Source organism: Ambystoma mexicanum, chromosome 7p (genome assembly GCF_040938575.1).
Source record: "Ambystoma mexicanum isolate Mex_15411 chromosome 7p, UKY_AmexF1_1, whole genome shotgun sequence".
Classification (NCBI taxonomy): domain Eukaryota; kingdom Metazoa; phylum Chordata; class Amphibia; order Caudata; family Ambystomatidae; genus Ambystoma; species Ambystoma mexicanum.
This window is the reverse complement of record NC_090939.1, coordinates 81540163-81558299: the sequence shown is the minus strand read 5'-3', so window position 1 is coordinate 81558299 and position 18137 is coordinate 81540163. Positions and strand designations below refer to the sequence as shown.

Genomic DNA, 18137 nt, shown 5'->3' with positions numbered 1-18137 from the left:
TACGGTGAAATCTTTTCCTTTTTGTAACCAGTTCTGTAAGTCTGGTGAGGTTACAAGTTCTTTAGTTCTTTCTTCAATATCCTCGATGGATTGTGAAGTAATCAGACCCACGATCCTTTGTTCAGGAATTATTGGTACAGGTTCTGGATTGGCAACGTTATCTCCCATTCCAATTCGGGAAAGAACATCCGCTTTGCCGTTCTTGTTGCCGGGGCGGTATGTGATCACGAAGTCAAATTCAGCAAAGAATAGAGCCCAGCGAAGCTGTCTGGAGGATTGAGCCTTGGCGGTTCTCAGATACTGCAGATTTTGATGATCTGTGATCACTGTGACGGTGTGTCTGGCCCCAAGGAGATAATGCTGCCAGGCCTTAAAGGCGGATTTCATCGCAAGAAGCTCTTTGTCTGTGATGGTGTAGTTGATCTCTGGCGCTGAGAACTTTCGAGACCAGAATGCCACAGGATGCAGTTGGTTAGTCTCTGGATCTCTTTGTGATAGGAGAGCTCCCATTGCTAAGCTGGAGGCGTCGGTTTCAACGATGTAAGGGAGGTCCGGGCGTGGGTGTTTCAGAATTGGCGCCGAAGTCAATTTAGCCTTTAGCTCTTGGAAGGCTTGTTCTGCTTCTGCAGACCATTCGAAGCGTTTATTTTTTCTTAAGAGGGCGGTGATGGGTTGTACCACTCGTGAAAACTCTGGAATAAATCTGCGGTAAAAATTGGCAAAGCCAAGCATGCTTTGAACGCCTTTCACGGAAGTAGGAGATGGCCATTTGAGGATAGCGTCAACTTTTCTTGAGTCCATGTGGACTCCTTTGGGTGACAGAATGAATCCCAAAAATTCGACCTCAGTGACATGAAAAACACATTTTTCAAGCTTGGCAAAAAGTTTATGTTGGCGAAGTTTTTCAAGGACCGCTCTGACATGATTTCGATGGTCAGCTTCTGAAGATGAGTATACAAGAATGTCATCTATGTAGACGACAACGCAGACATCAATGAGCTCTCTGAGGACATCATTCATGAAATATTGAAAGGCGGCCGGTGCATTGCATAGTCCGAAGGGCATCACTTGATATTCAAATAGCCCATACTTGGTGCGAAATGCCATCTTCCATTCATCTCCTTCCTTGACCCTTACCAAGTGGTAAGCTCCCCGGAGATCAAGCTTAGTATAAATACAGGCGTTTTTCACTTGGTCAAGTTCTGGGAGAACAGAGCCGAGGATGCAGGGGACTTAGATGGACGGATAAAGCCATTGGCCAGGTACTGGTCTAAATACTGTCGCAGATGAAGGTTCTCAGACTCGGTAAGGGCGTAAATCCTACTGCAAGGGGGAGTTGCACCGGGTAGCAGATCTATATGACAATCGTATGATCTGTGGGGCGGCAAGGTGTTAGCCTGTTCCTTTTGAAAAACATCTTGGAACTATCTATACTCTAGAGGTAATTGTGGACCGTCAGCAGTTACTGACGCTAGGCCAATGTTGGGTCATGGATAACAAGTTGGTGCACACTCTGGGAACATTATCGTCTTTGCTCGCCAATCAATCTGAGGATTGTGTCTCTCCAACCAAGGAATCCCTAGAAGTACTTGGAATTGAGGAGCCTTGATCACGTCAAACACAATTACCTCCCGATGCCCGTCTTGGCCTAGTAACGTCACTTCGGTAGTGGTATGGGTTACCGGCCCGGAGGCGATTTCCGTCCCATCCACCGTGGTAATGACGTCTTTAACCACCTTTGGACAAAGAGGTAAGTTCATCCTGGAAGCCAATTCGCGGTCCACGTAATTTCCTATTGCTCCGCTGTCGATGTATGCCTTCATAGCATGCAAACGTTCTGGTTGCTTTGGGTTTACGAGGACCATCGGCATTATGAAGTGCGAGGTCAAAGAACTGGTTTTTAAGCTCGGCAAGCTGACCTCTACACTTGTCGGGCGAGGTCGTTTCCCGGCTCAGGCTTTTCAGAATTCTTGTCAGAAGCTCCTACTGTCTTCTTTGGTGGTTTTACCGGGCAATTTCGAAGGAAGTGTCCTGGGTTTCCACAATAGAGACACAGTTGCATTTGTCGTCTCCTGTCACGCTCTTTCTGGGTTATGGGGCCCTTTACGACCCCAATCTGCATAGGTTCTATGGCGTCAACCCCTTTGGCGTTGCTTTGAGTTTTAGTGAATACTCGAGTTTCAAACCTGGATCGGTCCGCCTTTCTATTTTGGAGCCTATGATCCAATTGGACCACCAAATCAATATAATCTGCGCAGTCCTGAGGAGGGTTCACGACCTGGGCCAGGACGTCTTTAAGTTCACCACGTAGACCTCTGTGAAATAGCGTGATCCTTTTATCCTCAGGCCATCTAGTTTCCACGGTTAACCTATTAAAAGATGCAATGTAGGCTAATAGGTCCTGGTTGCCCTGTCGTAGGGAAAGGAGTTTGTTGTCCAGAGGCCTGCCCCTGGGAATGCCTTGCAAAAAGTCTTTCCATACTGGCCTGGAAGGCGGGGAAGTCCCGAAGGATTGGATCATCCTGTGTAACCAGAGGGATCGACCAATCCGCGGCACTGCCGCTAAGATACGAAAGTACAAAGGCTACCTTGGTCTGGTCCGTCGGAAAGGCTGCGGGTCTACAAAGAAAGTGCAAACGGCATTGATTTATAAACACTGCAAATCTTTTAGGGTCACCAGAATAGCGTTCAGGTGGTGCCAATGGCACATTTACAGGTAGGTTGATTTGAAACGGATTGGCTGAAGCCACTGGGGTATAATTCCCCCCTGAGTTAGGTAGAGGGGATTGTCCTGATTGACTCTGTAATAACTGTCTAGCGAGTCCATCAGTTCGTTCTTTTGACACTATCAATTCCCTCCTAAGGGCGTTTGTTTCCTGGCGAGCAGCATGGACTTCGGCCCTCAATTCCCCCAACAACTGGGCCAATTGGTCTGTGTCGGAAGTTTCCATAGCGCCTGGGTAGGAATTTTTTTGGTAGGCTTTGCGTTCTGTAACGCTCACCTGGTTCCTACGGAGGCGCTGACCCAGACTGGACTGCGGCACCGGGCTCGGAATGCACTCTGGACGGGACCTCCGAATATGCACTGCCTGGCTTGTGAGGTAAGTTTTCTGTAGGTGGAAGAAAAGGGGTAAATACCTAAGTGGTGGGATAAGGTTCCCCCCCAGTCTTCTGCTTCTCCCACTTCTAGGCTCTCAACTAGTCTCAGCGAGCTCTTACCTTAGGCTTGGTAAAGCTGAGCTCTCCATCCTGCTTCTGGTGCAGGGGTGCATGGAATCCAGTTACGTCACTGGATGAGTTCAGTGTGTAGGCGTAGAGTCCTTTTGTATAGTCTTTTAGGTGCAGAGACGCTGTTGGACGATGCTGTCGCTGCTGCACGTGCGGAGGCACGTATGAATAACAGAACTGTGGTCTTTTCCAAAATGGGCACCTTTAACAATGTCTTTCCTTCCTTTCAGGTGCTGGAAGGCTGTGGGCGATGCCGCTGCTGCTGCACGTGCAGAGGCTCGTAAGTATAACGGCGTTGCGACCGCTTCTGCTCGGGCACCTCTAACTATGTCTTTTTCCCTTTCAGGTGCTGGATGCAGCCGTAGTGAAGGCCGCGGTGAGCTTAGACGTGATCACCATTGGATGAGGTAAGCGAGCGCGGCGCCGGGACTGAAACCTTTCATGAGCTTGGCGTCAAAGGCGCCAGGACACGGTCCAAAGGGCCCCTGTAGGGGTCTGCTGGGTCCGAAGACGGGTCTGCTTCCGAGGGTGCTGGGCCAGTCTTGGCCCCTCGGGAGTAGTGCCCATGAGAAGAGCCTCCAGATCAATATAGCTGGAAACTTTGGCATCACTCTTGAGGGAATGGAAAAAAAATGATCATATGTGAGGGAGTTCACTGATCAGGCAGACCGCCATTGCTGTGTGTAGACCTGCCACCAGGCCCCAACAGCTGAAGAAAATGGCCGCCCCAGCTTACGTGCTCTGTACTTACTACAGTTGCTTAGCAACCAGGAGCATCATAGGCTTATAAGCCTATCCCCTACGCCGGCAGGGGGAAGCCAGCCCATCCGTGTAAGGCCCGCAGCAGAAGGTCCTGTTTGCTACGGAGCAGCCTGCGGCCCCTCCGTTCTGCACGCACCCGCCATTCAGAAGGTAAGCATTGCTTTCTTTGAGTCCTACAACGTCCGTTGTTAACAAGTGCATTGCCGCTTCTTCAAACCCTTTCTACCCTCAGCTCCAGATCATCGCCGTAATGAACTATGCCCTACCTGTTGTTTAAGGCCACCTAGGATACTACCGTCAGAACTTTGCAATTCACATGCCGCCTTCTTCCACTCATACCTAGTGTGCACGTAATCACTGTTCACTCATTAGAGCTCAGCACCGAAGACTGAATCTATTTGCCTACTAGCCCCTCCACAAGATTTACTTGCTTCCCACAGCATCATCTTAACATGCTCCCGGCACTGCCGCTGAGCCTGCAAGGCCCCAACTTTCACCTACCTATGCCCAAGTGCACCGCGCATCTAGCCCAACCTGCAGCCATTGTGTTTTGTATCCTGCCTTGCCCAAATGTACCGCACTTCTAGCCCAACTTGCAGTTATTGTGTTTTTGCATTTTGCCTTGCCCAAGTGTACTGCACACCTAGCATAACCTGTAGTTATTGTGCTTTGCATCTCACTTTGCCTGTATTATACACCCGAGGACTTAGTCATGCTTGTCCCCTTTTGAGCGGGACAAAGACTGATATGCAAATGGTTATTTCCCATCTGTGAAAGGTACAGTGAGCAAAAAGCAGATGGCTGCGAACTCTCAATGTGGTTAATAACCACTGAACAGGTTATCATGCCGTGTTCTTTCGAGAGAGGGGCGCCTGCTACCTTTTTTGTATTTTTGGAAGGAACTTGTGGTTGGTCACCCTAAATTACCTGGGGGCAACCAGACGTGGACTCCCTGCTCACTGTGCTCAGAGAGGTGCAGCTTCACCTCACTGATAAGCCCCAACAAGGCTGAAACACGTGTATGGGGTTGCTGTTGGTACTCTTGTTCAGAAGAGAATTGCCATAGCATTTCGGTGCTGGACTGCTCTTGTGGGCGGGAAAAAAACTGATATGCAAATGGATATTTCCCATCTGTGAAAGGTACAGTGAGCAAAAAGCAGATGGCTGCAAACTCTCAATGTGGTTAATAACCACTGAATAGGTCATTATGCGTGTTCTTTCGAGAGAGGGGCGCCTGCTACCTTTTTTGTACCCTTCCTACCCACACCTCCTTTTCTGCCTAGCCAGAACTACCTCAATACCCTACGATCCACTAAATGCGACAAGAACTTAGTGTCTACAGAGTTCACATCCTTGATAGATCAGGTCTACGCCCCTAATAATACATTCAACTCGACCACCTATCCGATTCAGGGGACTATTAGACTACACCGCCTAAGAGCATGCACCTACCTGACCCCCACTAACTACAATTCATCTTGTGCTCTCCCCATACAGACTAAGCCCAAACCCTGGCCTAGCAACAAACAACATAAGACGCCCACTGGAGCCTTAGCTAAACATCCTACTAATGCTACTGCTGATCAGTCCCAAATCTGCACATCAGAGCCCCCTATAAAGCCATCTTGTAACATTAAGGGTGCCCTTATCAATGCCCGATCATTAGGAGGGCACGCCATTGAAATGAATTACCTTATTATCGAACAACAACTAGACCTACTAGTATTTACAGAAACTTGGTTGCAACAAGCTTCTGGACCCCTACTAGCTCAGGCCATCAAACCAGATTACAACATCATCAGGTCAGATAGAGCTATCGCACATGGAGGTGGTGTGGCCATAATAGCCAAATCAAACCTGCAAATTAGATCTTGCCTATTGAAGAAATAGCAGGCTACGAACTCCGCTTAGACATACTCGCAACTGACCAGAATACCACATTCAACTACTTGGTCACCTACAGATCACCCAATAGCAACACCCACCCGGACCTAGACATACCTTTTTGATGCTAGCTCCCCACATCAAACCGAATACTAAATGTATCATTCTAGGTGACATTAACTTAGACTTCAATGATAAGCAAGACTCTAAAGCAGAAGCCCTTTATACGGCACTCACAGATATGAACTTTACACAGTTAGTCAATGCCCCTACCCATACCAAAGAACGAACTTTGGATTGGATACTTACGCTCAACTCCAAAATATCTATTGAGTCAATTGAACCCCTGGACTAGACGGACTACCATAGCATCAACTTCTCTCTTATTAGAAAGGAGATAAGCCCCACCCCATGACCAAAGTAACATATACTTACGAAACGAGAAATACCTGTAAGCTCACTATTGAGAACCTAGCCCCCATTATAACTGATGCACTATCATCCAACATGGTCACAAGCAACGACCCGTGTCCCCTAGCAGAGACCAACCATAAGTGCCTTACCACCACTATTGATACAGTAGCACCTTTAACAACCAAAACACGCTCTGCTGATAAACAAGAGTTTCTTGTTTAATAAGGAATTAGACTTGCAAGCATCCAAAATTGAGCTACTCCAAATTAAAATCCTCACAAAAAGAAAAATCCTAGCCGAAAAAAATGCACTGAATACCAATCCCAATAAAACAGAGGAAAATATGAACCTAAGTTTCCAATTTACCCCAGTGACACAAGATATAGTGGCAGACACTATTTCTAAACTAAAAGCCTCAAACTGCAAAGGAGATAACTTCCCTGCCCACCTACATAAACTCTGCGCCCCTCTCCTCACCCCTATCATTACAAACTTTGTGAACGCCTCTTTCAATACTAATACAGTCCCGGCAACCATAAAAGAAGCGTGGGTGACCCCACTACTAAATAAAACATCTATTGATGCAACAGTACCCACCAACTACCATCCAATAACCACGGTACCATTTCTGCTCAAGATTATTGACAAAATAGCTTACAATCAAATTCAAGCCCATCTTGAACAAAATCAACTCCTCAGAGATAGACAGTCCAGATTCAGGCCCAACCACAGTACAGAAACGGCTCTCCTGGATCTGAAAATCCAGATAGACACCATTAGGGGCTCAGGTAAACTATGAATACTACTACTATTAGATCTTTCCGCAGCTTTCGACTTGGTCGACCATGACAAACTCTGCGCCACGCTAGCCAATGATTTCTGCTTTTCTAACGATGCTACTCTGTGGGTGAAATCCTTTCTAGCTGAACGTCCATCTAGAGTAAGCATTGGTAAAGAGGCGGCCGATCCCATACCAGTCCCCATCGGCGTACCCCAAGGGTCCTGTCGTTCGCCCACCCTATACAATGCATACACAAAGCTCCTATTCTCTGCGTTGGATGCTATGGGTGTCATCTACACAAATTTTGCAGATGACACCCAGATCCTTATTCCTATTTAAGGAGACTATGACCAGGACACCATGACTATTAACAAGATATATGCAATAATCCAAAATTGGATGGCGCTAAACAGCCTCTGCCTCAACGATGAGAAAACAGAAATTCTCATCGTGGGCTCCCAAAACAAAATCAGCGCACTCAATTCACACTACTCAGCTATCAATATTGATGGCACCCTGATCCCTGTATTGAAATAGGTCGAAACCCTAGGAGTTTATTTGGATGCTAACCTTACAATGACCAGACAAATAAGCACTTTATCAGCGTCTACATCCTACACTTCCAAATTGATTGCATTGAGTCAACAGTACCTTACGCCGATAAATTGCATCACATTAGCAAGAGCGTTAATTCTTTCCAAGTTGGACTATTGTAACGTACTCCTAGTAGGGACTTCCAATGCCAAACTAGGGAAACTACAATGAATGCAAAACAAAGCGTTACAAGCAGCCCTAGGAATCGAGAAGTCTGACCACATCTCTAACTTTAGGAGAGAGACACACTGGCTACCTATCAAGGCAAGACCCATCTTTAAAGCACTGTGTCTCACCCAAAAATGCCTCACTAGTAAAGCTCCAATTTATTTAAATAATTCGATAAGCAAAAAAGAATCCAAGAGAACTCTCAGATCCAACAAAAAAGCACTCCTTGCTGTCCTTGTTTCAAAAGCTCCAGAGCAGGAGGCAGCAGTTTCTTAGTCATGGCCCAGAAATTATGGAATGAGCTTCCAGTTAACATTAAAAGTGAAAACTCCTTCTAATGCTTCAAAAAATCACAAAAAACCTGGCTTTAATAAATAATATCTATCCCACACATCCTATAAAATCCCACCCTCTGCAGGTCTAGACAGAGGCCCCCTAGGGTAGACCAATACCAGAACCTCTAAATATTGAAAGGAACCATGCTTTGTATTCACCTATGTAAATTGTGTACCAATGTTGTTTATGTAAATGTAATACTGTTGGATTTTACCATAAGATGTCTGTAACAATGCTGTTATACCCCGAGGGTCTGGGCGTTTAACAAATGTAATAAATAAATAAATAAATATACAATACCTTTTCCTCCATGGTATGCCATGAATGTACTGACTTAAATTTAAAATGGGAATGTGACGCAGGCTGCAATTATTTTTGCATACAAAGTTGGAGAGGATATTGCTCATTTGAGGCAAACATGTTTAAATTGATTCAGCTTAAAATATTGCACAGAGGGATCTCACTCTAGAGATGATTAATACATGTAGACCTGAGCGTTCGGGATAACCAGTGAAATGTCTGAGGGAGAAAACAAACAAGTTATTTGACCGAAAATAACCTTCGGTTTTCCCTCACACAGACATTTCTGACAACCCACTGTCCTCACCCCCTTACTTACCTCTGGGCGGCACACCTCCTTTTGTCCCGCCATCTCCTGCATCCCTCTGCAACGCAAATGGGAGCCGGAGCTGCAGGGTCCTCTTTTTTTTCTTTTTAAAACTTTATTAAATAGGGAGCGGGTGGACACACCTGCACCACCTGATGGCATTATAGTAAACAAGGGTGGGGGGGGGGACAACCCTGCGGCCCCCGCAGCCCTTGTTCACTATAATGACACTGAATGGGGGATTTATTCAACATTTTCATATAGACGATTTTCAAATATATCTCCCATTTGTTTTTTCTTTTTTCAAACAAATATACGGATCCAGAGCGTTCAACTCAAATGCACTAGATGTGGTCAGACGTGGTAAGCTTTATTCATATGATATGGTCCTGTGCCTGTTTGCAGCGGGCGTGGAAGACTGGAACTGTCTATCTCAAGGACTGTACAAGTTGGGGTAATTTGTGTTCACTCAAAATATCCTTGGTATTCTGCTATCTAAAAAAGAGCATAAGCAAATCTGGGAAATGGTCCCCTTGGGTTTATTATTGTACAAAAGGCTTATTGCCCAACACTGGATTGACTCTTCCCTTCCAGTTTTGAGAGATCGAAGAAGGATATGTTTAAATGGGTGGTGAACGAGGAGGCACTGTTAGTGGAGCAAATGGTAAGAGAAGTAATTGTGGTTGGTAGTATGTGGACAGAGTATTTGCCAGCATGCAAACAAGGACAGATTGATGAAGTTGAAAAGGATCATTGGAATAAATGAAGTGTGTGTTCTCCTTGTAGATATCTGAAAACCTGTCTCACAAATCATTGGTTTGGGTGCTCTTTTTCTTATCCACCTGGGAAATTGCGTTGCAATAAGGATGGAACTGCATCATTTTCCGTAATTAACTTTTGTTATTTTTCTTTATTGCTGCTCTAGTTGAAGGCTATATGCTGCTTTATAGTTTTTAAAATGTATTGATAAATAAAACGAAGGTTATATTAAAACAAATGCCACCACGAATGTATGAAGCACATGGGAATGTTCTACTCACGTTTAATTCACCTCTCATTTTCTCTCCGTCCTAGTTGGTGAGGCCTCTGCAGGGAAGGCGTCTCGGAGCCTCGCCCAGCATATTCCTGGACCTGGTGGGTTTGAGGGAGTAAAAGGTGCAGCAGTAGGAGTTGTGGGGGACTTGGCCCGCACACGAATTGCCTTGGACGAGAGAGGACAGAGGCTTGGCGAATTGGAAGAGAAGACAGCCGGCATGATGTACAGTGCAGAGGCCTTCTCCAAACATGCACACGAGGTACCGACTACTCTGATAAAACTGAAGAGCCACATGCTTAATCTCTGAAGCTAAGCCTATTTTGGCATATTTTTATAGTTTGTAAAATGCTGGGAGAAAGAGTTCTAGAGTTGTGGTCAAGTGAAAAGGAGGGCCTTGTAAAATTGTGTTTCATAGAACGTATCTTCATCAGGAGTGGGTAGTCTATCGAATTCACCGAAATACGTGGACCCTGCTCTAGTGTTTGGCCCCTTTATTCTGAGTGACCTCAGTACAAGTTCAGAAATACACATGAAGAAAATCATTTAGGTCAGATTCAGACAACTGGTTACTACAAAAACTTCAATGAAAGGTACCAGCACCCTTGAGATAGGAAGACCCTCTCGCTGAGAGGAAGTTATGCACCTGGCAGAAGCATTTCTGGCAGATGGCTTTCTCACAGCAAATAACGCTACCTCATCAGTCAACCTATCATCTGGGAGCTGGCAGTGGTCAAGCCCACCCTCCACCCCGGCCTTAAGCTAACAAAAGAATTGCCCCTGTATGGCTGCAAATATGTTGCTATCTGATCTAAGGGAATCAGTGCGGGTCCCCATGGAGGCTTAAAAGGACAGTGGAAGGGAGGCTACTGCCAGTCAAGCTGCGGTACAGGTATTAAAGCTACCACCACTAGCCCCCGCCATTCACAAAATTGAGTAGTGGGTTCAGCCACTAGGTTTAGTGAAGGCGGGGATGAGAGGGTCAGAGGTAGCACCAGCGCAGATTGACTTCCTACTTGGCTGGTGCTCGTGTTTTGCCTCCTTCAACGAACCCCCATATCGGGACCAAAGTGTACATACATTTGTTTAGAACATGTAGGAAAAGTCCAAGGATAGACAACCACAAATGAAACACGAGTATTCGTAATGGGCCCTAGGTATGGCACCTTCCTTGCTAAGCTCTGTTGATTGCTGTGGTGTCCTTAGCAATTTTCTGCCAGGTCACAGGATGGGTTTGAGGTGAAGCCCACATCACCTTTATTGAAACATCAGGGGTTTATCCTGGATAAATCGCAATTCGTCTGATGTTTCGAAAAGTGGATTTGCCACACTTTTAAAGGTCAGTTTTGAGTGCAATTTTTTTCACAAATGAAACACACATCGTTCTACGTTTGAGCTTTCTTTTGAAGAAGGTGAATTTTCTATGCATTGTGTATGGGAAAGTGTCAATTCTACTAAAACCACATAGGCTCTGATTCACAGAAGCTTTTTTATAATGGCGCAATCCCATTGAAAAATGTTCTGTGAATCAGGCCCATAGAGTACTACACTTTCATTTACCAATTCGAAGGCAGGTGAAGAGTAAACACTAAACAAACTACTTTCACCATTATCCTAGGAAATAATACATACTTTTAACCAGACAAGTCGCATTACATTATTTTATTATTGTATTTTATTGTTTAAAGCGCTGACCTAGCTCGAGAGCAGCAGAGCGCTGTACAGCCTGTGGGTAGCCGGCATTTAGGCTGGCATCTTTTAACAGTAGCGCAGTACTGTGCGGTCTGTGCATCGGTATGTGCGTCCTTTGGAATTAGGCCTTGGTCAGGTGTTGTTGAAAGAGCTATGTTTTGAGAGATTCACGAAATTGGAGAATTGTGGGGGCGTTACGAGCTGACACCGGACTCGTGTTAATACATCACACTCCAATCCATTTGGAAGTCCTTGTAAACGTATTACATCCTGTTCGAACCAGTCATCCTTCCATGATCAGAACCTGCCAACTAGTCTTTTGTCACTATGATATGATATATGACATAAGTCATTTATAATGATAATGATGTGTTATTTATATAGCGCCTTAATCCAAACCGCTTTACAGAGCCCATATTTACATACAATATCACCCACCCGAAGTTGGTACTCATTTATCGATCTCGGAAGGATGAAAGGCTGAGTTGGCCTTGCCGTGATTCGAGCCTGCAACCTGCAGAGCACGCTCAGATCGCAGCAGCGAGCGCTCAATCCGCTGAGCTATTTTAACGGCTATTTATAACATGCCTGTACACAAGTGTTTCTAGGCATGACAAGACAAGGGAGGGAAGACAGAGGGAGGACAAGACAAACGATCTTACTAGGCCTTGTGTAATTCAGATCGTATGAGAAGTGCAATGAGAAAGGGAGGGGGGAGTTCAAGGGAGAGGGGAGGGGAAAACAGGGCAGCAATGCTGTGAGTAAGTGCAGCCGGTGCAGAGCGGCTCTGGGTAGTGCAAGGAGAACAAGGGAATGTAGGGTTAGGGCTCAAGAAGGAAGGAATTTTGCACGGGAGCGTTGGATGTAGTGTGGGCCCCGGCCCCAGAAAGCCTTGTGGACAATGCAAAGGGTCTTGAACTTGATCCTTGCAGCCACCGGGAGCCAGTGGAGAGATTTCAGGGCTGGAGAGATAGTCACTGGGCTTGAGGCCAAGGATAAGTCTTGCAGTCCTGTTCTGGATTAGTTGCAGAGGGTGGAGAGTAGAGGAAGGGTGATTGTGAAAGAGGCTGTTGCAGAAACCCAGCCTAGAGAGAACCAGGGCTCTGGAGACGGTGAGATTCTGGGGCAACGTGAGAAAGGGAAGAGTCCCTTTGAGGAGGTACAGCTTGTAGTGGGACTTCTTGGTGACGTCCAAGATGTTAGGAGAGGAAGAGAGAGTGGAGTTGAAGATGACACCAAGGTGTTTTGCCTCGCAGGAAGGCGAAGGAAAAGGGCCCAAGGCAGGCAACCAGAGTGAGAGGGGGGGGAAGCACCGGTAGGGGTCTCAATGAGAAGGATATTCATCTTACTGGCATTAAGGCAGAGATTGCTGGAGGCACACCAATCCTGAAAGGTGAATAGACAGTCAGGAATGAGTGAGAGAGGAGAGGAGGCTGAGGGGAGGCTGAAGGAAACGGAGTGTGATCCGCGTAACACTGAAAATTAGAGGAGAATGTAGGGCCAAAGGGGCCAAGTAGAGGTTGGAAAACAAGGGTGAGAGGATAGAGCCCTGGGGAATGTGACAGGTAGAGAGAGCGGTGGCGGGGAGAAAGAGACCAAGTTGGACCTGGGAGGAGCGGTCCAAGATGAAGAGGTTCAGCCGCTCCAGGGCCTGATCCGTGATGCCGAGGTTCTCCCGAAGTCGATTGATCAGGATGGCGTTGTTGACCACAAAAGCAGAGGAAAGATCAAGGAGGATGAGGACAGAAGGAATATTGGAATCAAGGTTAGAGATCAGAACTTTACGGGTGTTCAGGAGAGCAACTTCTGGGCTTCTGGCAGCTCTGAAGCCAGACTGATGGTCATGGAGACAACCAACAGATTCAATGTGGAGAGTAAGCTGGGAGATGGCCAGCTAAGTACGGCTCTACTCGATTTACAGTTTTAATAAATAATTCAGAGTTCATAAACTTCAATTTATGTCGCCTTATTATGATACATGTGTGGATGGTACTCATCCATGTCTATGGTCAACTATTTCCTAAATATATTCTATTAGAATCCAAATGCTCCAACAATATTATACTAGTTGAAAGCTTTCTTACCACTAACAAGCTTCTCACTAATTTGTCAATCCGTTTAAAATAGAATAATTTAATCGTTAATCCCCCAGAGAAAGCCTGTGGCCTGCAATGTCTGTTCCGGGCAAGCACCGACCTGCAAGAAGTTCTTAGGCCTTAGATGCCATAGCACCTCTTGCAGATTAAGCCCCTGTTCTTTTCCAAAGACTTGGTCTAAAAATGCTCAGGATATAGGACACAAGACACAGGCAAGAGGAATGCAGCTTTATTATGATTGTTCCAAATAACGTCAGGCAAGTGTTAAGACATATAGGGGAAACATCCAGTAGGAATCCACTCCTCAGGGGTTCACGTCTAACTGACAAAATCAAAACATTTACGCAGGTTCTCATCTCACAGTATTCCACATGGCATCCTAATAGCATGTCACATATTAACACCATCCAACCATTCTCATCTACATCATGTAATTGAAAATGGGACAGCAGAAAATGTGTCTGTGTTCAGCTTTGCTTGTGTAACCTCTTTCTAATAGATACATTCTTCCCAGAGTTTCGTCATTTTAAAAATTCATCTCGACAGTCAGCTCTGAAAACTCTTCTCTCATCCAGCAGATGGCAGAAGGTGGCTCGGAAGCCGGCTCGATCACAGGCCCAAAGTGCTGACACCTGCTGGCAGTGACGTCACAACCATATAGCCGCTGGCGTCATTTCTTCAGTTCCTTTTTTCTGTATAATGCTCAAGGAACATTCTACTCCTTTAGTCACTTCAGTCGAGTTTTTCTTGGTGATGGATCTACACTCTTTGTGTTTCTTTTGCCTCTGCAAAGATCACAGCGCTGAGGAGTGCAAATCCTGACAAAAGATTACGCCTAAGCCTGTCATGAAACTAGTGATCAGGCTATTTTTGGCCTCTTCTACAACAACGCAGGGGAAGTCCCACAGCCGTTTACCCTCCAAAGACTTCCCTTGCTGAACCAGATACTGGTCGGTCGCGCTGCCGTGAGATGGAAAGGAAGAACAGGAGAGACACCACCACTCTAGAAATGAGCCGTCTTCATCGCACACTCACACTTTCTTTTCCTGCAAGCAGAGCTGACATAGGCATCATACTGACTCTGACGAAGAGGAGTCACAACTTGTGAAGGTAATCTTGACCATGACGCCGAAGGAATGAGAGGATTTCAGGCAAGCCATGCAGAAGAATTTTGAGCAGACCCTGGAGTTGTTACTGCTCCTGTCCCCACCACTGTTCCAAAGGAAGGGGCTGAGTACAGAGAAGCTGCTGACAAAAGCTGCTGCCATACGCTCAAGAGTTCAGAACGCTGTGCTCCCCGACAGAGCCAGTTTACTAGACATTAAGCCATACAGCCCTTTTGACTGATGCATCAGCACTGGTGGAGGTGGCCCTGTCCCGTTTGGTGCTAGGTGGTTCAGAGCCTACCTTGTCAGCACCAGTGCTAGCATCACTGTTGGAAGCCCCCCCTGTGTCCTGAATCTAGTGCTCCCAAGAGGAGTAGGGCCTAGAAAATGATTTCCACAATATTTTTGATGACCCAGAGGAGGAGGAAGAGTATGTAGAGGCTATATCATCAGACTTCCAACCCTTATCTAACACGCGACAGTAGAAGTGGCCAGAGGAATGTGGTCAAGATGAGTCTTTACGGCAGCTAGAGACTACCAAGAGGAAAACTGCCTATGTACCTCCACAGACTCATAGATTGCAACTGATCCTCTTTTTCGGTTGGGCCCAAATTTTGGGGCTTTCAGATTATTTCAGATCATTCCGGGCCACGGCATGGAATCAGCGCTCCTTGACCTGAAAAATCAGTTGAATTTCTTTAGAGGCGAGGACAGCCCTGCACTACTCCTCCTCCTCCTCCTCCTCCCCCTGCTCCTCGTTCTTCTCCTCCTCCTGTGCCACCACCTCACAGATCCATCTAACATCTCACATTAAGCCACATCCTGGTAGCCTCTATGAGAGTTTTCTCAGAGTATGCTAGTGCACCGCCAATACCCATACCCTGTGGCATCCCTCAAGGGTCATGCGTCTTCCCCCTACAACATTTTCACCAAGCCCCTATTCGGCCTCCTAGACGTCATTGGCATATCCTACACTAACTATCCTGGTGACACCTGTGAGAAACCGGAGGGTATTCTCCCAAGTAGACTTCGGGAGACCCTTATTCAGGTGGCAACGGGAGGCCTGGCGCTCTCAGATTTCAACCCTGGGGGTGGACGAGCGAGGGAGGATCACCTGGGTAAGAGAGCCCAGGGTTATGCTCTGTGGAATACCCAAAGGGAGACGCAGTTCGATACCGAGGAGGGTGAGGGGGACGAAGTCCCTGAGGTTTTCCTTGGTTATTGCACATCTACCTCCCTTCCACCCAAAGAAGTTCCCTTAACAACATCTTATCACCCCGTTACCCTCAAAACCCATAAGTCCCAGAATCCTTATCTCACCGGTCTCCATTCGACTACTCCCCATCCTACAGCTCCACGTCCCTCTGGTTATTCTTTTCCGAACACCTAATCTATTATGGCAGAAAACTACAGTGCCCACAATCCCCCGTGTTCATTTCATGATCCCGGTTATTCATGTCTGCCCCACAACCCTTACCAGTCTGACTCTTGAGAATTTAACAAAACCCCTAGGACGAAGGCTATAATTACATATAACACCTCTTCCCTGTCCTTCCATGCACAATATTCAAAACCTCTCCCCTTTACCGACTCTAACACTTTTTCCCGACATAAAAACCAAAGGACTAACCCAAGAGCTGTTTACCTAACATGTCCCAACCTCAGCGTCAGGCAACTGACTTAAATCACACACACCTGACAGCCCTTCCTTTTCCCCACAGGGATTAAAGGTAGAGCAAGAGAGCACAGTACGAGCAAGGCAAACCGAACGACAAGACAGCTATCCAGGTACAGCAGTTCAAGAGGAGAAGGGCAGCAAATATCGAGAGGCTAACAAGGAGAGACATGACCTTGCCCTTTTCGACGTAGTCCTGCAAAACCTCTGCAGAGGGAATCATAAGACCAAGGACTATAGCCCACGTGTGCTGCAACCGATGCCAACGGTACACAGAGCATGTCAACGTTGATAAGCCGGAGCAAGGGAAACTCCTGCTACCATGGTACCGGCCTTGACTCAAGTTACAATGAAAGTCAATCGGTTCATCACAGCCGGTGAGTCGAGGGGAGAGCCGATAAGAGCCGGGCTGTGATGAATAAAAGACGCAAAGTGGCAAGTTGAACTAAGTTCAAAGAACTGTAAAAGTGTTAAGGGAAGACCAGATACAGAGGGAACCGGCTCCACATGGGTGCTAACTCGAGAGACACCGATCGATTCCCGTCTGAGGGCCATAGGAGAGCTGCCAAGTTAGGTCAAAGTGGTCATACAGTAGGTCAAGCAAGATCCCCGTACAGTCGAAAGCCTTTGACCTAAGAAATGTGAGAAAGCAAGGGAAGTGAATCCTGCAAACAAATCTGAATATGAAGTTGGCAAGAGTGAACCCGACCGAGGGATGCTAACGAAGAGGGGGCAAAGTCTAAAGTCCCAGGAAACAGTGCGTTGACAAATGTGAACCCTGGCCGAGGGATGTCCACTACGATCTGTTTAAGAAGACATTGGGCCTCATTTCGGGTCCCAAGGTAACCGTGTCGGTGCTACCGGTGGGTTGCCACTGGACTCGTAAATATTTACTGGCGCCTGACTTCCCAGTGCTACTGGGTGATTACAACCCTGGCAGCCCGGAAAGTCAGGTGCCGGTAAAATGTTCTTCCACATTCCCATAGAGTCCCATAGGACGCTATGGGAATGTGGACATGGAAGCACTTGCACCCGTGAAGGGTCTGCCTACTGGGGCTGCGCTGTGCCGGGCAGGGTCAGACCTGTCGGCACTGCGGCTCCAGCAGGCAAACCTGTAATATGCCGGTCCGGAAACAACAGAGCTGGTCAGATTACCGGCACCCTTGTTTCCATACCAGCAGGGTCTGAATGAGGCACATTGAGATTTGAGAAGGGTCCAAGCCCGAACGAGGGAGATCCAGGGGTGAAGCTATCACCCAAAGTTCATTTTTACAAGACCCTCAGTAGAGGGGGATCTGAGTCCAAACGAGGGAGATCCATGGGTGAATCCATCACCCGAGAAGAGCCAGAGTGAACCCGTTGGACGGAGGCTGAAAGCACAGAGGGGTCTGCACCCATAAGAGGGGGGCCCAGGGATGAATCCATCACCCGAGAAATATGTAAAACATAACTTTTTGTTTGTTTGTTCTATGGTTATTGGCAAATCTATCAGGCTCTCGGAACCAGGGGACACAACCAGTGAGGCCCTGATATCAATAGGAACAGGGGTCAGTGCCCGGAAGAGTGGGACGCAGGGAGGAAGAATCCTCATCATAAGTGAAACTAGGAAGCAAACGTTCATTGTGTTAAAGGAACTTATTTTGTATGTTTATTTGAACACATCAGGCCCTCGAAGGCAAGAGACTTTCAAGAGAAACGAGACTTGGCCATCAACGGTTCTGAGAGCTGTAAGTGGAACTTTTGTCTTGGGCTGGGGAAGCT

The 18137-nt window shown here is 46.8% G+C and overlaps 1 protein-coding gene across 6 annotated transcripts in view; it reads left to right on the top strand.

The window, feature by feature from the left end:
- STXBP5L (syntaxin binding protein 5L) overlaps positions 1-18137 on the top strand; it is a 3950894-nt gene that overhangs the window by 3918218 nt on the left and 14539 nt on the right. For all 6 annotated transcript variants that reach the window (XM_069635832.1, XM_069635831.1, XM_069635829.1 and 3 more), the window contains one exon: positions 9849-10069. In XM_069635832.1, coding sequence (XP_069491933.1) covers positions 9849-10069 — 221 coding nt within the window. The remainder of the gene's footprint in view (positions 1-9848; positions 10070-18137) is intronic.